Source organism: Eleginops maclovinus, chromosome 6, assembly GCF_036324505.1.
Source record: "Eleginops maclovinus isolate JMC-PN-2008 ecotype Puerto Natales chromosome 6, JC_Emac_rtc_rv5, whole genome shotgun sequence".
NCBI lineage: Eukaryota > Metazoa > Chordata > Actinopteri > Perciformes > Eleginopidae > Eleginops > Eleginops maclovinus.
Window position 1 is genome coordinate 13289463 of NC_086354.1, and position 23675 is coordinate 13313137.

At 40.9% G+C, this 23675-nt stretch overlaps 1 protein-coding gene across 3 annotated transcripts in view; it reads right to left on the reverse strand.

Moving 5' to 3' along the window:
* Positions 1–2447: 2447 nt before the first annotated feature.
* LOC134866050 (ephrin type-B receptor 1-B) overlaps positions 2448–23675 on the reverse strand; it is a 143049-nt gene continuing 121821 nt past the window's right edge. For all 3 annotated transcript variants that reach the window (XM_063885953.1, XM_063885952.1, XM_063885951.1), the window contains 7 exons: positions 22405–22652; positions 20981–21196; positions 11016–11165; positions 8791–8984; positions 7423–7578; positions 5177–6629; positions 2448–2931 (listed from right to left, as the gene is read on the reverse strand). In XM_063885953.1, the coding sequence (XP_063742023.1) occupies positions 6521–6629; positions 7423–7578; positions 8791–8984; positions 11016–11165; positions 20981–21196; positions 22405–22652 (1073 nt within the window). In that variant the 3' untranslated portion in view covers positions 2448–2931; positions 5177–6520. The remainder of the gene's footprint in view (positions 2932–5176; positions 6630–7422; positions 7579–8790; positions 8985–11015; positions 11166–20980; positions 21197–22404; positions 22653–23675) is intronic.

Below are 23675 nucleotides of genomic sequence, written 5' to 3' on the forward strand. Positions count from 1 at the left end.
ACACAACTCCAACAATGATATGTTTTCTGTGTTTTGCTAAATAAATATGTATTACAACATCTACGTACAAGAAAAAATCAAGACATACCTTCTTTTAGTTATATCTTCATCTATCTTGCCGCCAGTGTGCTTTTTTTTTCTCGTCTCTGTGCCATCATCTATGCCCCATGGTTGTCAGCTCACTATGTGCGTCCGCTGCCCTTCATTCAGTATTCACTTCAAGTTTTCTACTCCCACTCTCTGATCTGCACCGCTGGATGGATTCCTTTTCCCGCCAACTCTCTCCCTTTCTCTCTGCAGGAGCTCCCTGCTGTGCACCAATCCCTTTCTCACAGGTGATTGCTCAAGGAATATTGATTAAGGCACAGATTTGCTTCTGAGAAGTCACTTTTCAAACTTCCTGTGACGTTAATGTGAAATAAAGGGAGCTGACTCCCTCGTCAGTGATAAACACGCTGTTACGGATGAAGCATACTTTCAAGAAAACGCTCTCCACACTCATCTCTGTCTTTATCTCTTCGGCTTTCTGTCCGCCTCAATCGGTTGATCTCATCCTATTTCTCTTTCTGTCTCTCTCACACACACACACACACACACACACACACACACACACACACACACACACACACACACACACACACACACACACACACACACACACACACACACACACACACACACACACACACATACATATCTAATGGAGACACATAGACACCCTGTTAGTTAGTTGCACTGTCATTAGGTTGTACGTAGGACTTCAAGGAAGTTATCACTGAATTAAGTCAGGAGGCTGCACATGCTTGGACACACACACACACACACACACGTCAGCTTCATACCTAATGCAATGTAGTACTCCCTGTCACACTGGCACATATCTTCCACTATCGCTCTAATTGGTCTGATTGCTATGACAAATAGGTCCAATTAAGCTAAATGCGTAGGGGAAGGATGCTATAAAGAACATCACCATATCAATGGTCATTACATTAGTTTAACTATTACTATAGCTCTACAAGTTTAATTAAGGCATCCGCATGACCTTGAACTGTCTCCCGAGCAATATGACTACTCCCATGAAACGATTTGTCGTATGTGAGTACTTAATGTTTAGGCAAGAACATATCCATTAAAGGAAATTGCCACTTCAACACAACTTGGGCCTTATATATTAGATTTGATCTTCAATCTCAGGTTCGTTATGAAAACATTTTACTAACAGGGCATGAATTTAATCTGGTGACAAGACAAAATTGCCCAAAAAAGATCAGAGTTGGCAGGAAACAGGCATTTAGACCATAAGGTAAACCTGGGGGTTGGTTAAAAAAACGGTAAAATAGTTTGACTGCCTGTGTTTCTTGCCAACTCTGACTACATTTTTGACACATTCCAAAATTAAATCAGTTCACTATACTATAAATATCACTGGATTGGCCACATTATGAAAAATAAGCGCAACGTTTTGCAGTTCTAAAGCTGGAATTTTCTTTTAAGGAGGCAAAACTGGTTTAAATAAAGAGTAGATTAATATGCTCTGAAAATCATCTCTTGCTGGCCTACAGTGGTTTATTCTCAGCTTGCTGTAGAGGTGAACAGGTGTACTCCTTGACCCAGTGACATCACCGTTGGGTGTGGTTACAGTTACTCTTTAATTACTAGACCTCCACATTTTCATCAACACCATGTCAAAACATTTTAAGGAACAGCAGACGTTTTCAACACTTCTTAACTGACATCATTGCACTTCTCATTGCAAAAAGGACAAAGTGACGAGTGAGGCACTTTGTTTAATATCATAAACTTGAAAGAAGGAAAAATAAGCAGTTTCATGAATCTTTTTGGCTCCCTTTTGGCTTGGCACAGTCCCTGCACAGCAGTCTCCACGCTAATATGAAGCTTGATATTATCAATCAATTAGAGTCAATAAACAGTTACGGAGGAATGCTGAGAGTTTGATACATCCCCACATCTTTCGACTCACCTCATTAACCATATCATTACTGTGCGGCACATTTTCCAGTGTGTGAAATGCTCTAAAAGTCTCAGTCTCTGGCAAATGGAATTTATGAGACTGTTGTGACTGCTTGCGTGTTTGTACTGCTGTGAGTGTGTGCGCAAGTGTGTGATTCAGACAAATAATTCTTAGGTTGTGAGGATAATTTTCGACTAGTTTGTCAAAATATTGTCACTCTTCTAGGAGAGTAATTGTTTGGGTTTGCATGACGGCTTGTTTATTAGTGGCTCATGGCTTTTAACACATGCTGCCACCCAGACCGATGGTGACAAAATGCTGTTTATTTCCTTAGTCATTATGAAACCAAGCATTAGACGTCACGATAATACACAGCGCTGACAGTAGTGTTTCTGGATAATGACCCTTAATCTTTGCTTTCTTGACTCACCATTAATGAAAACAGAATTATAGACCATTGAGTCACGCATCATAAAGTGATTGACTTGTTTTCCAAGGCGTTTATTGAGTGCATTTTAGTACAATAGTTTTCAGAAAGTTACAGCTTACAAACTCTTGACACATACTTGTCACAATTTACAAGTGGTAGCTATACAAAGACAAAAAAATAATAATTGTTTACGCTCTTAAACAATGTACCTTTGCACACATAAATGTCTGTATACACAAATGTGCCTGTTACGCACAAACAAACACATACATTCACTCTCTCTCTCGCACAAATAAACAAACTATGACATTTGCACACTCATATTCAGCTCCACCATCCAGTGTGTACCATAGGGGAGGTTGTGACTGGTGTCCTGGAAAGGTCCCATTTCACCTGTTCTTCCTGCTTACTGGCTGACCGAAGCAATTCCAAATGCTCATGGGGTGTATGTGTGCATTTGAAAGTGTGTACATGAAGTGTATGTGTGTGCTGTTTTTATATGTGTGTATATCTTTGAATCCACAGTCTGAAACAGAGGGAAAAGAAGAGAAGGGGTATTTTTATAGGTTTTGTATTGTGTTGAGTCAGATTGTTTTCAGGTGAACACAGCTTCTACTGCTCAACCTATACCGTATATGACAGGCATGAAATCCACTACTAAAAGGATCATTGGTCCCTTTTTCGACAGCTACAGCACCCATGAAACGTTTAACAAGCTCTGTTCCTGTGTTTTGTATCGGTGTGTGATGAATGGCAACCATATGAAACGACTCTCAGAGAGGGATGGTGACCCGCCCTTTCCATTATCACATTGGAGTGTCATTACAGTCACATATTTAGAAAGACAAACAGAGCAAATGGAGAATTACACTGTCACATAATGAATACATTCTATGTTCCATTGAAAGGCTCTTGGGTTGAAAAGCAAACACACAAGACTCAGCTGAATAGAGGACTAATGCATTCAAATTGAATCATTGGCTTCAGCTAAATGGATTTATCTCAAGAAGCATATGATCATATTCAGAAAAAGTTGGTAAATCAATGGCTTGCAGTATTGAAGGGAGAAAGCAATTGATTTTGCCCATTAGGCAAACTAGGAGCTTGATTACAGTATTACCAAACTAAACCAAAGAAATCCACATAATACAATGACAAAGATGTTGCCACATAAACCATACTGCCAGATGAAAGGAACTGATTTACTTCAATAAGCTAACTTTCTGACTTTCATCTAACCACCCATCTATATGCCATTCTGCCATCCCCACACTCCTGCACACTGACTCATCCCCCTATTTCCCATATGCACACACTCTGTCAGGTCCTGCACACTTTCCCTTCATTAAGCATCAGGCTGGAAAACAGACGAGGATATAACATAATTGAGGGTTCCTAAGTGTGTATGTGTGTGTATTTGTTTTTGTTGTTTCCATCAGTCTCCCTCCTGGCTGATCAGATGCCTTTCAGAAGGGGTTCTCAGCAGGTGTTTGAACTCCTGCCTGGGCGCACTGGAGCATGGAGCTAACCATTTTTCAGGACAGAGCAGTCATGGCCCAGCCCAGCCCAGCCTGGCACAGGACAGCTTGGTTACACCCAGGACAAACAAGCTGGAGGTGTGCCAGCTAGGGGGTGTAGACGTGTAGACAGGCAGAGAGGGCAGGACAGACAGAGGGGGAAGGAGGGGGAGGTAGATGACTTGAGGGTGGTAAGCATACTTAATAATCTGCTAATGGGCCTGCCATCCATTTCTAATTTTGGAATCAAGGGTGGTTATAACCATATTCATTCATGTCTCTTCAATTAGGGCCAAAGGGGATTTCAGTAGGGTCTCAGCTACTGCAGAGAATTGACACTACAATATCTCATGATAATTGTCTGCCATGGCTGGATGTCAAAGGAATATGACCACAGGAACCTTCAGGTCAGTTTGCTTTCACTACTAAAGGCAAGTGTTGTTATTGCTAGCACTTGATTTATAAAACATGGCAAAAATTCCCCAAAGCCTAAGCCTCAAGCAAGCAAGCCCTACAAGAGAAAAACAAAGGAAAGTCCTCTACTACTCATCACCAAGGTTTCTTGACAGTCACATTGCACAGACCAATCACACTGCAATCGCAAAAGACCATCAACAGACTTAAAAAAGAGAAATCATCCTTGTGGACTACTCAGAGCTATGCTGAAAATATATTCCAAAATATTGCCATGTAATTTCAAAGACAGACATCCCTTCATCCCTTGGGAACAATGTAGACATCTTGCAATCAAATACTACCAAAGAGTGATTTTTCATACACAAATTCCTGCAGCCAAGACTTATGGAGAGATATATGAAACTCTCTTTAGCACAACAGCGTTTGTGCTCAACCTGCCTACCCATATGGCAGCAGCACATAGTGAGAGTGCATAGATTTACTGAGCAGCGTACTTGCAGCAGTGTATGGAAGGCTTTGCTACACTGTGAGCAGTGTGCCCATGTGGGCTGTTTAAGCCTGTGTGTTCACAGAAATGGCATCAGGCGTCTGTTGGCAAACTTCAGCCCAGATGCTCATTTTACTGTGAAGAGAAGTGATGCTCTTTCACTCCAATTTCCATTCCTATGATTAGCTACTCTCCTATGCACTGCAAACTTGCAGGGAATGTTTCCTTGACCAAGATATCTGCAGCACCCATGAGAAGGACTAACTGGATTTGCCTGAAATATAATGTACCAGAAACAGAGCAATTGGATGTTTAGAAGTGTTTTTCCTGTGTGATTAGTGGTTATTTACCATGGATCTGGGTCGGCCAAGGCGTGGGTTTTCCCTCCCCTCTGGATGTGGCTGAACACTCCCCACACAAACATCAACAACAGAACAAAAAGAAATAAAAACATAAAACATATCTGTACAAGTAAGTGCTCACCAGCAAGAGACAGCATGTGTACACCCACATTAAACATGATCTCCAATAATTGGATATTTTGTAAATTATTTTAAATCCTACAGAATTTTTTATATTGATCTACAATACCAATTATTTGCCCACAGTTCCTTTAGTGTTTTTTTCAGGCTAAGATTCAGTCAGGACGGCTGTACAAGCCAGTGTCTGTTGTTCGGTCGTCCTAAAGGAACCAGGGCACCGTAGGGAATCTACACATTGCATGTGTCTATCACAATCTAGTCAACAAGCATGTCTTTGCCAAAAATGCAAGCAGAGAGATCTGTACATACATATTCATACATATCACCTTCAATATGAAGGTTTATTATGAAAGATATAATCATATTTAGCAAGAGATAAACATATTTATATTCTCTGAATCTGGGTGGGGCTGGTTGAGAAGTCCTTTGGCAGGCCATCCACCCAGGACTCCACAGGTAGTGTTAAAGTTAAAATACGAGTGAGCGGCATCTTGCTATAGTGATAAAAAAAAAAAAAAAAAACGAACAAACAGATGGTAAAAGACAAAATTATAACTGGCTCTTAATTTTCACCAGTCCATTTAAGATACAATTTTCAAATTCATCAAACGAGCAAAAGATAATGTGAAAGTTGGAAATGGCGCTCCACTGTACATCCCTGTATTCTTCTCCCTCTAATTGTTCCTTCTGGTAATTGCTTTTTCTTCTGGGACTGATTTCTGGCCAGGTCAAGGCATCTTCATTGAACACATTGACGACGGTAAAATCACAGTTCACACGTTGTTTCTAAATGGCTCACACTTCTGTTTACAATTTGAACATCTTCTAGTCCAGATAATATAGAAGTACAGAATCACTCATTTTACCATACGGTCTGAAATTGTGAGAGATTACTTGTGGAGATGTCGGGTTGTTGGAGTTATTTTGGTTTACAACGATATGCATGGCAGTCCATAATCGCAGCAACTGATATCTGTCTTCCTTTCATGGATAAATGGAGAAACAGTTACAAGTCTGGACCCTGAACTCCTGGCGTGGATTACATGAAGTGTGGTGGTGTAGACCCTGGTCTCCTGTTGTCATGTTAGTGGATTAGATTAAGACAATAGTCTCGACTCTGGCGCGTTCCGATGGATCGGGGGTCATTCGAGGGCTGCCATTGCTGTTGGTCCTTCGAATGCTGCCCGCTCCATGGCACAGCGCCTCCTGTAGTCATGCCATAGTCGTAGGTGACTGGCTCATCTGCACCCTCATGGACTGGATATTACTGAGGATCTTCTTCTGATGGCCTGCCAGGGTGACTCCTATTCTCAGCAAGTCCCTTGAGAGAAAGAGAGAGAGAAAGAAAATTGAAAAGCAATAGATGAAAGGCTTTCCATCATATTGAAGATGGAATTTGAGTATGAAGGGATTACAAATGGCTATCATGTTGTGGTGCATTTACAGTCTTTACATCGCTGTATACATCAAAGGGCAATTTCAGGGTGGAAAGCTAGTGGCAATGGACAGAAAACATACATTTACCAATACATTTGATCACTTGAGAGAAATAATGCATGTTGCTTTGCATTGCAAATAGAATACATAAATGCCACCACGCCTGGAGCATACGTTTTTTATAAAAAATAAATGTTTGAATGATTTCACATTCTCACACATTGTAGACCAACAACATTATTAATTAAAATAAATGAACTGCAATATTTGTGTCAATTGGTATCACAAGCTACATTAAAAGCTGTCATGACCCACTCTAAAATACTCCATATCAATAGCAGCAAATAAAAGCGCTCCACCAAATGTGCATCTAAAGGTTTTACATACTTATCCATTTTGGTGAATTGTGCAAATAGAATTCATTATTTTGCATAAAACACTTATAATATTGGAAGAGCATGGATAGAAATATTTTTACCACAATGACTGTTATTTTCTGTTATATTTTTATGCATTACCAAATAGAGGCTTTAATTCATTGCTATAATTCAAAGACTTGTTTCACTGGGCACATTCATGCTAAAAATAAATGCATTTGAGTCATTTTATTCAAGTGTGTCAATCAAGTGCCATATGGGTTTGAATCTGTTTATTTGCAGATGGGTAGGTGAACTCACTCTGAGGTCATTTGAGCCACCAGCTGCAGGGAGGTAAAGCCTGAGTTGAGGAAGTTGTCTCTGTACTGGCTCATCTTAATGGCACCGAGCCAGTCCTCTACGGAGCTGAAGGTGTTGAAGTCAGGTATGGATCTGTCCAGCAGTGGCTGCGAAGGCCTGGAGGAGGAAGAGATAAGGAGGGGGGGAGGGGTAAGAGCAGTGGTACAGAGCAATGCTTTGATGAAATATTAAGCAAAGAAAAAATAATGAGAGAAACTTGTTATGGCGTTTGCGTTGGTGTACGTGAGAGGATGTGAGACGTAGAAGGCAAATGTGTGCATGTCTCTGTGTACTGTGTGAATATTGGCTTTAGAAAAGTGTTGCTGACCCCTGATTTTTAACACATTTTGGTGTTATACTTAACGCTGTATCTACCTACCTATCCAACTATTCCAATGCTTTATAAGAGCAAAAGAGCACACAAAGATTGTCTAGTATCATTAGAGAAAACCACTACTCCTTGGTCTTCATGCCAAGTGCTTTGACTCACACATATAAAGACACCACTCATAACCTGGCCAATACGATCAGTTAAATAAAGCATGCTTTTGTGATATTTCTCAGTGTGAGACATTAAGAAACTGGTCACAATTAAACAACTGAATAGGACTAAATACAAAAGGGACCTTGAGGGAAAAAACATGCTTCATTGCACATCCTGAAACTCACAAAAGGCCAAAAGTCACCCGTTCAACATGGCAGCAGCACAAAGCATGCAGCCAAAACAAGTGGCTTTAGGACAAGTCTCTGAATGACCCTCAGTGGCCCAACCAAAGCCTGTAAATTGGAACAGAAAATCTTTGAAGAAACCTGAAGCTCCCAGTTCAGAGAAAGTCCACATCCAATCTGGCCAAGTTTGAGAGGATGTTCTTGAAAGGGCGGAAAAAATCCCTAAAACAAGGTCTGGGTAAGATTCAAAAAAGGGCAATGGTGCCTCTACAAAATAACACATAAAGCTTTTTGAATTTGTATGTAGATTAGATGTTTATATATATTTAACGGTGTCTAAACACATGTGTTTGCTCTATAATTATGGTAAAAATGTTGAAAACTAATATGCAACTGGGGATGGCTTTGAGATTTGTAAGCAACAGGAAAAACAAAATCCTGGGGATGAAAAGTTCAGGCTTGATGCAATCAACTGTAATACATTCATGTTTATTTTATGAGAGGATAAAAGTAAGCATGTGCATGCTAGGTAGTTTGTACAGACAGCAAGTGTACATACTGTATATACAAACAGATGAAAGGCATATTTGCTTCTGCTTAATATCCACTTCAGGGTGAATATGTTTATCATCGGCTGTGAAAAAAGGTGCTTTTACTCACACTGCAGGGATGTTGGCTACAGCTTTGAGGCTGGTGGGGTTACGGATCATCTTGTCCAGGGTGCTGACGATGTCGGTGAAGCGGGGTCGTACATTACGGTCCTTCTGCCAACAGTCCAGCATCAACTGGTGCAGAGCACTGGGGCAGTCCATAGGCGGTGGAAGACGGTAGTCCTGTTCAATCGCGTTAATCACCTTGGGTAAAAAATGGGTGGGAAGGTAAGCTCAGGTGATATTATATATCAGACTTCACACAGTAATTACAAGTAATTGCTGTAAGTTACAACTTATTTCTTTCAGCTGGCTGGTTTTCAATAATATACTTAATTAAAAAATAAAATACTCATTTGAGTTTGCAATGACTAATGACAGTTAGCATATCCACTCTGAAATCATTACACGCTCATCCCTGCCTCAACAACATCCCCGCCCAGCCCCGTACAGTCACTCTCCCTCTAGTCACTTTTGACAGCTTGCATGCAGGCTGATGTGCCCTTCCTCTTGACTTCAGCCAATCACATGCCACTCCTGGAGGACAGAGCAAGGAACGAGATGGAAAGCAGTGGCTGTGTCACTGTTGGAGGAAGTCTCTGGTGAGTGGGCAGATTGCATATTATTAACACTGTGAAGCACATCCACTTGACACATGTCTCTTAAAGGCTTCCATGGCTATCCTTGCCTTGTTATAGAAAAGCTACGACTTAATGTTTTTAAGGGTGGAGTGAAGTGTTTCTTGAGAGTTCAACAAAGTTCGATCAAATTTGAAGTCTGGAGGCAGAAGTGGAGTGGTATCATTTAATGACCAGCCCTTACCCACCACCCTCTGTTTGTGAGCTATAATGTTTGGTTAGAAAAAGTATACAAACAACCGAGCCGAGTACAAAAATGCTTAATATGCAGCTATAAAGCCACTTCAAAGATACTACAAACACTAAAGATTGCCCAGATTGCTGCATTGCACATTGATGGACCTAGCTCTCACCCATATCCATATATCCATACTGTCTGTAGATGTAATCTGTTCTGAAAAATGCATAGTTGCAAGATAAGGGTCTGGTGTGAAATCAAGTGTAAAAGATACTATCATTAAAAATTAGAGGCTGCTCTGCAGGTTGCCAACTCCACCCTGGAGTAGAGTGCAACTCAGCACAATCTTGACAAATGGTGCATATGGAGTATGTTGCAAGTGGTTGTGTTTGTGTGTGTGTTTTAGGTTTGTGTGTGTGTGTGTGTGTGTGTGTGTGTGTGTGTGTGTGTGTGTGTGTGTGTGTGTGTGTGTGTGTGTGTGTGTGTGTGTGTGTGTGTGTGTGTGGACTGAGCAGCCGGACACGCTGAGCAGTGCCAGTCCTCTTCTCTGCATTAGTCCCACCGGGCAGTGTTTGCTCCTGGCCCACTGAGGCAACATCTGCTGGGTTGGATGGTCCTTGTGGAGCGGGGTCCATAGAGGCCTGATGGTTGGCTAGCTGTCTCACTAAGGGAGCTTAGGGAGAGAGACCTCATAGTATGGGAACAAATCCAATGGTTGTGTGTGTGTTTGTGTTGGTGCCTGTGTGTTGGTGGGAGTCTGTGCATGGACCTTATCCAAACGGACGTGGGGAACAAAGCAGAGCTCTCAGCAATCATTCATTGCTCTCAAAAGCTGGCCAGGAAGGAAAATAGGATAGTGGGAAACTGTGTCCATAATAACTCTGCTTTCAAAGTCAGAGTCAAGGACATCTTCAGTGATGATGCTATGTGATGGGAGCTGATAAAATATGTGTGATTTATTACAGCTTCCTCTCTTACAAGTTATCCTTGATTGCTTATCTATGGGGTGAAAAGGCAGTATAACCACATCTGTACGGAAATGGCCATCCTTTTAATGAGGCAGTTTATCCAGATTTAAACTTATTTTTTTACTGCATAAGAGTTTAGAAAAGGGATAACACTCAACTTAAATGTCCTTTTTATGATCTTTCTTAAGGATCCCCTGAAAATTCTTGAGAAAAGAAGGTGCATTTTCTGTAGTGACGCCATGCTGTAAAGTGGTCAGCACTAACACTATAAAAAGTATATATGATGAATACACATTGGTCTGTTGGATTTAAACCGCCTATATCTCCATAACTAACGAAGTTATCAATTACTATCTAAAGTTGTGCTTTACCTCCCTGTTTCAAAGAGAATTACATGACATTAAGAATGTATGCTATAGTGTCTAATAAATATTAGAAATATAATACTTACGTCCTGATTGGACATGTCCCAGTAAGGCCTCTCTCCAAAAGACATCACTTCCCACATGACGATGCCATAGCTCCACACGTCACTGGCTGAGGTGAACTTTCTGTAAGCGATGGCCTCTGGTGCTGTCCATCTCACTGGGATCTTCCCACCCTAAGGAAAGGAGAAACAAACAAGAGATGAAATGAAAGAACTTGCAAAGTTCCAAAACTGTGTATTGCCATCATCATTTTCAGTTGTAACACACTAATGCCCCAAGACAACCGTGACTGCTCCAGCTCTCCTAACTCCTTATCCCCTTCATCCACACAGTGTCGATTCTCCATGAGCCAGCAGTGGCTCCCAACAGGGTTTGCCCTTCACACATCAACCAACATCACATTTAGCGTCTCCTCTCCCACAGCTGTATTTGAATGAAGGAAGATAGGCCCGGGCTTCGGCTCGTACATCGAGCGTGTCTGCCTCTAATTGGACTACCTGGCCCTCAGACATGCCACGTGCCATGTTGACTGACATTGACAGCTGCTGGTTTAAAATTCGGCACACGCATATTCACAAGCACAGTCATAGATGATTGTGAGGGCCCACCACCGCACACAAACATGCACACACCCCGCAACTCCTCCCCTTATATCCAAGTCAAGCTCGCCACCAGTTTAATAATGCCAATTAGCTGAACCTGAGCATTTGCAGATAAGCCGCTGTTGGAAACAAATCGAAACCCAGAGAGCAACCTGCACAGACCACCCTGTTCACTCTTCGCTCTCTGAGAAGGGTGGAGGGGAGAGGGATTAGAGAAAGAGACGGAGAGGGAAACGATAAATTAGTGAGGAGAATGAGAGACAGAACAATCTTCCTTTACAGTGTTTCCTTACTGCAGGCCTTTAAAAATGTTTGAGAGGAATAATCATAAACAGGTTGACTTGATGTGTGTTCCTGTATGTGTGCATCTGTACAAGTTTAGCAGGTCAGTGTTGTGTAGTACTGAAGAGGTGCAGAGGCTGAGTTCATTAATAAGCACCTCCTTAGGGTGTGACCTTAGAGAGGTTGCTGACTCTGAAAAGAGATTTAACATCTCACCCTGAATGGACACTGCTGTCAGGACATACTGCAAGACAGGAGGACAACACTCAGCTCTCACTGAACTCTTAGCAGCCAGTGGAGAAAAACGTAAGAGGAATTAGGTGCTGGTGCGGTGTGTGGTTGTGCAAGTGTGTGACAGACAGAAAATGAGAGAACAAAAAAAGAGAGCGAACAGGAGAAGATCAATAGTAGAATAAAGGATCTCTAATCCTTGGCGACTTCAATGCCTTCCTCATATCTCAGACTAGTTCATATCTGAATTGTTTCATCTAAACCAAGACCCCAGGACACTTTCTCTTTGCCCCTTCTTCTATCCTAGGGCATGGGAGTTACACAGAAACGGGAAAAATATCTTCCTTTAGAAAAAAAAATGGTCCATTCCCCTTCTTCTTCATCTGTTACGCTGTCATAGGCAATGTTTCACGTCAATCTTTTTGTTTGAACGAACATACAGAAAAAGGAAAAACAGAGATATAAATGCATAATTGCATGAAAACAAATAGCTGCTTCAAGCAAAACGATATATATTTCAGCCTGTGTGTATCATTACATAGCTTACTCCCTCCCTTGCTCAGTACATCTGGTCTCGTGCCCCAGGACTCTGTTGGGGTTATGAGCTGAGTGTCGCTGGAATCGCCTGAGCAAAAATTCATGCTTCACAAGAAGCTCCCTGTGCGCCTCCAATGAGACAGACTTTAGTAATAACATTTCCAAGGCGGAGTGAGTCAGAGGCAGCTATGCAAACTCTTAGTAATTACTGCTGTGGGCCAGTGATAGCTCTGCCAAAATTCTGCTTTAATAACATAAAGTACTAAACAGCTCATGCGTATAGCGAAGAATGCAAAACATTTTTTTTTAAAAAGCATTTCGGCTTCTTTTTTTTCAGAATGTTAATACCAAAGGGAATGTGTTTGGGGGTAGTAGAAGTGGTGATGGGAATTAAAACAGACCTAATGTCAACACAAAAGGGGGAGAGCTTTGTGAAGCCTCGAAGCATGGGGAGAGCTCTTTGGAAATGGTATATTGTGCTGGCTACTGAAAAAGGAACAGTCTGTTTTCTGTTTGCCTTGAAGTGAAATATCACCCTTCACACAGAATTTACACACTCCTATCATCTTGGAAAGTTAACTCTTTGCATATAATATGTGTGGATGAGCCAGAATGAAACACAGGCACTGCAGCTGCAGCCTACCATAGTACTTCAGAGGGGTAATCTTTAATGATATCAAGTGAAAAAAAATCCTTTGGTAATAAATAAAGTGGGTGTCATATGGTGCCGGATTCTCCAGAGATTTGTATTTATGTAGATTTAAGCTGTCCTTCAGAGGGTGAAAACCTAAACTACATTTGCCTTAAAGACACCTTACCATGATGTTAAAAAAACATTTTCAATACGTGGGGGTTTTCAGCAATGTTCAACAAGTTTCCCTATCAGACATGTGAAAAATACATCCAGCCTTGTGTGCACAAAGAATTCCCATCTTTAATACTCTGAGTAGACTAAGAGGCATGCTGTCAACCTAATGTCACCGAATGAGATTTTAGTACTGGTTCCACCTGGTTGTGAGCACCTGTGACAGGTGGTGGCCAGTCGTGACAGCTAGCCGCACGTCTGGAGTGCGGTTGGAACAGAGATATGCCGGGACTGTCAGGTTAAGAGGTATCACGGGCGAGAGGAGTGTTCTTGTGACAGCCAGGTCTGAAAAGATGAAGGATAAACATGTGGTGGCTCGGGTAATGTGTGTACTTACTTGTGTCTGTTATGTTCCCCTGGTGCCAATAATTTGTGAGTATGTGTGCGTAGACACTGATACACATATCAAGGATATTAAACACCTGTCAAGTCCTCACAGTGGCTTGAGTTATCCATCCACCAATGTGCCAGATAGCCTTATGTAGACTGTCAAATGTACCTGTCAGAAAACAGTCATCCCTTACATGCAGCAATGTCCCAGATAAACATGCTGTAATTGAAAAAGCAGAGTCTAGGGTTTTTGTCTTTGTTTTTGCTCAGCGTTTGTACTTCACAGAAGCTATTTAGCAACTCCAAATAAACTTTCTGCTTCATCTGGAAGACAAATATGTAGATCTCCCTTTCCCTGTCTTCTTTTCTCTCCCTTTCCCTCTTTTTCTTTACTCCTCCAACTTCAGTTATCCATTTCCAAACAATGCTCACTCAAATGGACTTGAGCACATTTACTTAGGCTCGGGAAAGTGCTCCATCAACATCCTTTTAATGAAATCCTGAGAGCAACGATCTGCCCTGGATGTCTGCCCAAATAGAATAAGAAAGAGAGTGAGAGGGATGGAGAGAGAAGCCGGGAAAGGGAGAGTGATACAAAGATCGGGAAGGAGTAGAACAAGAAAAAAAAGGGGGGCGGGGCAGGTTGGTGAGAGAGATGCTGGTTTCTCAGACACCCAAGGGAATTTTCTGGTGGAGAGAAGGACGCAGGTCTTTCACCATATACACAATGGAGTCATGCAAAACTCGAGGAAAGCATTTGTCAAAACTACATGTTGTGTTAGAAAGAACCCAAACAGTCTCACGGTGAGGCTTTTTGTTTTTAGATTTGACTAACAAACACACTCTGAAAACGCTCTGCAGTGTGGGAAAAAAACTGAAGAAAATGAAAAACATACCATGCACCCAGAATAGCCCCCTATAATTGCTCTACTTCTGAAAAATAATGAAATTCTGATCAAGATTAAAATACATATGCTTCATATCGCCCAGGAAACTTCTGTTCTGTTGATCCTGTTCCAAAAACAATTTCTGCGAGGAACTGAAATTCAGTCACATTACAGTATAAATAACAGAACAATACAGCGAGAGAGAAACAGAAATCCTTCTGTAATATTAATAACTGTCATGTATACTTCATTATTTAGAGATTTGGAGAGTGTTCTAATAACCAAAAATAAGGTTATTATGTATTTACCAGTGCACTATTCTGCGTCTCTGAATAACTAAATAACATATAAGGTAAAAATGCTTAGTAATGTATCAATACTCATAATACTCAGAAATATGCATTTATTTAGTGTGAATTCAAGGATAATTGTTTTTAAAACATGAGAACATTTTGAATTGTTGTCACACAGTGTTGAAGATGCCATAGTAACCTCACTCTGCAGATGTGCTTTTACTTTTGAGTTACTCTTACTTCATTTGTATTCACAATCTGCCCTTCTCAGAAAACCTTGCCCATCCATGGACATTTTTTCCTGAACAGTAAATTAGCCTGAGAAAGAAAAAAATACTATGTGTGTTCATGCTTTGTGTAAATGTAGTGTATTGCCCAGCAGTATTAAAGTCCTTATCAAACTGCAGCAACCCTTGAATAAGCATTATGTTTTCATCACTTATGAGACAAAAAATGTTTCTCATGTTTTAAAATAACTGAAAGTAGATGTGAATGCCCCTTTAATGAGAACAATATAAAAGTAAAATCCACGGTCATGCTAGGGCTTTAAATTGAAGATCATAAAAAGCTTCCTATTTGGAGTTTAATGCTTTGATTTACAAACAAATTAAATCTCCATTTGGTGAGAATGCAGTCTGAACTATAGTTTTAATATGGATACACAGGCTCCCCAACAGAGAAACTATGTCTTTTACTGATTTAGTTGTACACAAAGTACTTCATTGTGAATCCTGCTCAGATGCAAATGCGGTCCAACCGCCACAGATGGCAAATCAATGCCAACCTTATACTGACTCGCAAACATGACAGAAGGTATAAATCAAGGTGGGGTGCTTTGGATGATTGCACCCCTCTTTGATAAAGGGACCAGGTATGGATTGTGTTACTTTCAGAACCAATACCTCCTCCATATTCATATTCATTCACATTCCTGAAGAATTTCTGCTGCTACGTTTACCCAAAGCTGAGCAAATTGAGCTCTTCAATCTGAATAAAATTAGCCTGGAAACATCTTATTAGTTTCAAATAGAAAACCAAGAGATTTACCAAACCAAGCTAGCATGTTTAGGATTTCACTGCAATTATGAATGAGTGTGACTGGGGTTCTATTCTCAGCAGCAGCTATTCTAGCTTGGCAGGACACTTGGGTGGGAAGCCAGATGGGGATCGTGCTTGGCTACTTCATTGTGACTCATACTTATGGGGGGTGGGGAAGTGTAGGATCTGGGCAGGGGAGCGTTAAACTCTACCTGCTCTAACAGTGAAGTTGGAAGATGAAATAAAGTATTAAGCTCGTTTACACCCGTCAAAAGCTAAAAAAGGGAGTTGGAAACGGCAGGGGAAAAAGGGTTTTGATGTCCTAGCAGATATCCCATGACATCCAGATCAAACCAATCCTCAACTCAGATACAGATACTACTGTATATCAAGTTACAGCTGCACAGTATAACCCGTGAGAATTGGAGAAAATATGAATTTAATCAACTACACAATACAACAGCATTTTTTTTAGAACTTCAACAATCTCTGTGTATACACAGGATATATTTGGAGATAGTAGAAGACAGGAAAGGCTTGTGGAAATATACAGGCAGAATGACTGACTGAGGTGCATGATCAAAGGGAATCATTGGATAACATATTCCTTAATATTACAAAGAGTGAAGGAATACACAGGTATATTTTTGACAATATTGTAGAGTGAAACTACACAGCAAAAGTGTATATACATTAGACTTTTGTTAATAAAAGCTTTAATAGTCACCATTTTCAAACAGCTGTATAGCAAACAAAATGTGCTGGTGTATCTTTAGTACTGTTACAGGTTTATCTTCTATGTAAACATGTATTTGTGTTTGCATATAAATGTGATACGTCTCAAAAAGTCCCTTTGTTTGCTTTTGGTTGAGTCCATATGGACATGTTCCCAATTCACTTCTTGTTTACTCAGCAAATATGTCCCCGTTAACTTGAAGTGCATAAATAATTCACTGCAAGTTGAAGAGACACACCGAAAAAGTGCTTGGGCCTGAAGCCAGAAAGGGAGGGGGAACGGATGCAAATAGAAAACAGACAAATGACAGAAACAACAGCGCGGTCCACAAAGTGTGGGCACTGGAGCGGAGCTGAGAGAATGTCACTCAGGTCACAGGGATTTGACGGATGAGCTTTGTTACTGGCTCTGAGTGACCTCGCCTTTCAACCCCTCTCAGCCTCAATGACACAAACAAATAAACGCACACCTCCATACACATACATAGAAAAAGATACGTGGGGGACTTATATGTGTATAATCTGTCAGGCACACAGCGCACACACTCTTCTAACCACAAACATGCCCACTCAGTCACATCGTACAGTATGCATGGTGTGACGTCCAAGGCAATGACAGGCTTTCCACATCATCAGCTGAGGCACAAGCGGAAATTCCTGACCAATACCTGCCCCCCTCACTAAGGTCCTGTGGGCATAACAACTCAAATGAAAGGGTAAAAGCACTTGTCTAATGTGTGATAGAATTTACATGCTATTCTCACATCTCACGTTTCACTCACACATGAAAACAAAACACACATTAAAACATATGACGCATCACTGCTGCATATAGTTTAGCACTTTCTTCATCACATCGACATTTGGTATGTCGTTCTGATGCGCTTTTGTGTTGCAGAAAAATGGACGACTGGGGCAAAGGAATAATAGATACAGTAAATAGATACATAGATGGAAGGCTTATTAGATAGATGGATTGGTGAATTACGAGACTAATTTGAAAGTGTTCCTGGTCCGCTGGGTGTTCAAAAATCAATCCTCCTCTCCGTCAGGTAAGCAGGTTAACTCACATTTAACCTGGACTTGTGATCATGGTCCTAAGGGCTACTTCATAAACCAAGCAAACGTGTATATACAATCAGGCAGTGATGCAAATACAAGAAAGGCATGGCTGGAATGGAAAACACAGGCTTTATATTAATTAACACACATCACCTTAGCAAGACCAGCTCAGTCCAAGCATTGTCCAGTGAGCCTAATTAATCACGACTTTGGTTAGCAGCCAACAGAAAGGGCGGACAGCCCCCTTCTGTCTGAAACCTCCACAACACTGCTCCAGAATGAACCCAAATCCAGGGTTAACACAATTACCAGCATGTCCTCCTAACCATACATCCAGCACCACACCACAGGCACTCTAATTGGTGTGCCTCAAATTGCAGGGAAAAATTAGAAAAGCAGTAGAGGGAAAGAGGTGATTAATTTGCTGGAGGAAGAGGTCGATGGCGATGTAAATCACTGCTTGTCAGCGCAATTTAATTTCCCGGATTCCCTCGGCCTTGTCTGCCACGCCAGCCTTGCTCACTGATTGGTTAGCGTCAGGTCTTAGCTGAAGAAGTCAAAGAGTGAAGGGCACCATGCACAGCTTAATTACATCATAGGACACTGTACAGAACCGCACTTGTTTGCATGTTTTCCCTGGTTACAGGGGATTAGGGATCAGGAAAACAGGGGACTAAGAAAATATGTGGCAAAATCACCAAAGTCTTGATGAGATATCCTCAAATGTTATCATATTTAGATCTATGTAATACTTCAGCAGGCATATTGTCATACTCTCATTATGAGATATGAATACAACTGCTCTTCTGGTTTGATAGGAACAAAAATAGTCATGGAATGGAAGATTTCATGTGGATCCTTATGATAATAAGGCTGCACTCAGTTTAAAATTGAAACACAGCTGAAGCTTCAATGTACTCTTCTCTATCAGTAAAAGACACACACACACCATCAAAACACTTAAGTGTGTTAGCATCAAAACAGCTCCCCAGGACTTCAAACCTCACCTGCTCTATTGACTCTCCAGATAATGCCCTCAAGGAGACTTTGTTTGCATTAAACAACATCAAAATGCCGACTTCAATCTATAATCCAATCCCCTCCTTTTACACCCTGTTTATTAGCAAGCTCAGCAGTGCAGACAACAGAGATGCTGTTCCTCTTTGTTGCTAAATAAGACCCATTCAGCAAGGTTTACCCAGAAGGGTCAAGCATACAATGCAAGCTATTCCTGGGGAGCGATTAGCTCTCAGCCATACCAATGTAAGGTCATGGGTCCTCTGGCCCCTATGACACTTCCTTTTCTCACCTGGGCCTCCAGATCCTGCCAATCATTTACATTGAATGTTATTGGCAAACAACCTACTAAGTAAGTAATAAAAGAGAGCATTTTCAAACAGAGCTCAAAAAGTACAGATAATAATGTACATGATGTGCTTTTTTTTCTTTGCCTATATTTAGATGAAGACAAATACCTGGATAGCACTGACCCACAGACTGACTATATGTCTTTGATCTCCTTTTGCATGTGTGAAAAAATCTCTGAAAGTATTTCCAAAAATAGGCTCTTTTATAGCATGATTACACTATTTATTGATAATATATACAGTGCTACCACAATTCACATTCATCATTTTCAGAGTGTTACCAGGGTGGTTTTATGAAAAAAGTAAGAATCTCTTCTCCCAAGTTGGACTGGCATTAAAGGTTGGTGACCCAAAATTAGAGGAGGACGAAATACAGGACATGCTTCAGTGACTTAGAAAAAAAAGGGTATGGCAAACATGGATGTTCAATGTACAAAAACCAGGCACTATATCAACACACGTAGTTTCTGTCCAAGTCCAAACAACTGCAATAGTTTTTTTGCCTGAGTTTGCAAAAAAAAAAAGGATGCAATGAATTTAACGAAATTGGAAAATAAAAGCATTTTTTGAAATAGAATGTTTAGCATGGCACAACAACTCTTACATTTGATTTTAATATCTGTTGAATAGAGATGTTATAGTATTTCTTCTCAACAATAAGAGGTGAAGTAACACTGGGAAATAAGCGCGAACCTGATCACATTTAAGACCCGAGGAAATTATAGGCCAGGCCCATTTGGGTGTCGGGCAGAGGATCAAAGCTCTAAGCATATCTGTAAGTGCATTCAACTTATAATATAGGTTGAATTAAAGGACATTTACCATTATGTGTAATAATATATATACATTTCCTCTATTGCAAACCTTTCTACGAAAGGCAGACAGAGAAATATGTGTTAAATTGGCAGTGACACAAGCTAATTTGCAACAAAGTCCCAAAGCAAAGTCAATGAGGTGGCGATAGACACATAGACGTGAGCACTTGCAAGCACACCCACCCACCCACTAAGAAAAATACATGCATGTACACATCATAGCTTTTAAGATCTCCCATACACACACACATGCACGCACACACTTGAGTAAAAACCCACGCACAAACTCAGGTATGCCGGGAGTCCTAATGACCTGTGCAGTGTGTTTGCGAAGGCGTAAGAGTGTGTTTTGAATTAGGAAGAGGAGAGAAGAAGATGAACTAACGATGGCTGCTAATAATTACAGATCTGTAGTGTGGAGGAGTTAATGAGGAGCCAATGCCTCCCATGATGCTCCAGTAATAATGAATGAGGAGTGAGAGAGAAAATGGGGGTGGGGTGGGGTGTTGGAAGCTGTCAGTTTGAGAGGCCGCAGTGCCCTTTGGTTTCTCTGCACCCTGGGCATGTCAACGAGAGAGGAGCCTTCCCAGAGGAGGCTTGTCTCCTCGCTAATGAAGATGTGACAGCCCTCCAGTTCGTGACTTGCAGAGTGTAGGAAAGAGGAAGAAGGAGGCATGAGAAAGACAGACAGCTAATATAAAATGAAAGGCACTGAAAAGGTGAAAGGTTGCCAAGACCTTCAAAAAGAAAGAGACAGCATCACATAGAAGCAACACTGATTAGGCTGATAGGTGATGGTTGTAGCGATGTTTCGTATGTTGCGTGTATCAATAACAATTTAACTTGACACTTCAAAGATACTTTACATGCTATAAAAGACAAATTTGTAAAATAAACGTTACCCCTGGCCCTTAAAATATAAGTTGAACATTGCAAGTACTCACCAGAGAACTGGTGTAGCTGGGATCAGAGGTGTCGTCCTGTAGGTAGCGAGACAGGCCAAAGTCAGACACTTTACACACCAGGTTGCTGTTGACCAGTATGTTTCGTGCAGCCAGGTCACGGTGTACGTAGTTCATTTCGGAGAGATATTTCATCCCAGCTGAGATCCCACGCATCATCCCTACCAACTGGATCACGGTGAACTGACCATCATTTTGCTAGAGGACAGAGAAAAAAGCAACAAAAATAACAGTTATTTAGATATTATCTTTGGCACAAATAACATAAATGGGAAGAGCTGGAAGATATAGAGATCACTGCTTTCTAAGGATAATGAACTAATTACATTGGCTCTTTACTGAATCATAGATAGGATGCTGTTAAAAAATACAATGCATGATTGTCGTTATATATGTACTGTATGATAGATAAACATATACGTCCTCCAATTTAAATGCTTTGTAGTATATTATTATTACCAAAGCCAGAGGGGTTTATGTTCGTAAAGTGGCAATGGAACAAGATGTGCTATCACACCTGGCATTTACATTTACAAGTAGGCCAATCCATGTGATTCCCCAGTTGTTGACATTAAATTCACTTATTAAAGGATAGGTTTTTTTAGCGCCACAATTTTAATTATATGTTGTTTACACTTAACTATTATAAAATCAACATCCTGCACTTCAAATCCTCTTCATAACCAGTAGATAATTCGACTTGTATTAGATAGGCAAATGGAGTTCCTGAAGCCAATCTTGCTCATTGCCGGTTTCAGAGACATTGTTTCATTAGAACAAGCCGACATCCATCTCTTCAACATCCAAGCATGGCGCCCCTACCCTGGTACGAATGCTCTGAAGAGCAAGCTTTGAACCCCCGAAACACGGTAACAAATAAGAGGGTAAGGGAGATCGATGGAAACACAAGTCGGATGTGGCGGTTAGCAAAGCCAACTTCAAAGAGCCCTTTTAAACCCACCCTAGATCAAAGAGGAATAGAACACCAATCCATGAGATTGAAGGAGGAAAAAAGCGAGTTGAATATTGATTAAGCTGTAAGTCCGCTCAATCCTGACTATAAAAGAAAGTGAGGAGTTCATTAAACGCTCCAGGCATTTATAGAGAAATTAAAGCTGATAGAGCTAGCTAATGGAAAACTCCAAATTAAGAATAATCGAAATCATGTTCATTGTCATGAAACATATTCTCGGTTGGCACGCGATGGATTAAGAAGGCTCATTCTAATTTGTATTTGGAGCAATTCTTAGCTTGCACTCCTTTACGGGACTGTTAATTTACAACTAGCTCCTCAGTTCATAACGGAACAGCTTATATAAAACTTGAGAATATGACTTTTGATAACCTAATATAAATGTTTGCAACTGTGTATGACATACATGCTTGTTTCCATAAGAATTACTCACCCTGAGGAATGAGTCAAGGGCACCATTCTCCATAAACTCTGTGACTATCATGACTGGTCGGCTCTTTGTTACTACACCCTCCAGGCGGATGATGTTGGGATGATCGAACTGGCCCATGATTGAAGCTTCCGCCAGGAAGTCCCGCCTCTGCTTATCCACGTAGCCTGCCTTCAGGGTCTTAATGGCTACATAGATCTCCCTCTTACCAGGCAGCTTCAAACGGCCCTTGTAGACCTCCCCAAATTCACCTAGAGGGGAGATAGAAAGAGGTGCAGAGTGGTACCTGTCAAAAACCAGAACTGAGAAACTTTTGTTTGATCAAAAAGTGATCAAACAAAACATTAGTAGAGTTGATGAGATCTTAATCTATTCATTTATTCAGCATATTTACATATCATGTCCCTTGGCAGAAATGATTGATCTTCATTTATTCTATATCAAGCATGCTGAGTGTTGTCCAATACTCCTCTACTGTTGCTACATCATGATATTTTTAACAATGTGGTTCTCTAGACTCACATGAATAAGCTATACTAAAGGCCGGCCAAGTGTTTTCATAATTCGCCCCCCAAAACAAATAAAAATAAAAAGGCTAGCAGTATCTGGTATGTATCTGGATTAATTATCACCACCTTGGTATCCTGCAGAGACACCACACAGTGAAATCAACAAAAAGGGAAATCTTTAATTAGTTAGTCCCCTTGAATCCTATCCTATTCCTGTCACTTCCTCACACCTAGCTTGCTGAGTAGGCCTCTCGCTATTCCAGGCGCAGAATAATTTGTGTTCTGCCCTCTCTGCAGTATCAACCAACACATACTGTAATCAGCATGCCCTTCCTGCTGAAAAAAAAAGGTGTGTCCAGTCCCAATAAAAAGACATCAGTAACTAAATACTAAGCTGGAGGGTTGATGAGAAAGTTGATTTTAGAATTTACTCAAAGCAATCACCCCTTTTAGCAGTTAATCAATTTGACCAAGCCATTTTAACAATAAATAAAAAGACAAGGAAACAGGGATAGAAAACTGAACATTTCTCCTCCCACTTTACATGCTAGTCATATAAAAAAGGGCAAGGTAGAACATGTGATTGAGCAACACTAATAGGCTCCTAAACAGAGAAGCGCAGGGAATAGGCTGCAAGGCTTGAGTTATTTCTAATGACATTGGGTCCCAGGGTAGCTGGCCTATATGCAGCTAGTGCTCTTGACATGGGCCCCAGACATGTTTCCATGTGATGTGGCTTCTAAAAGGGCTGGGCTTTACGACCTT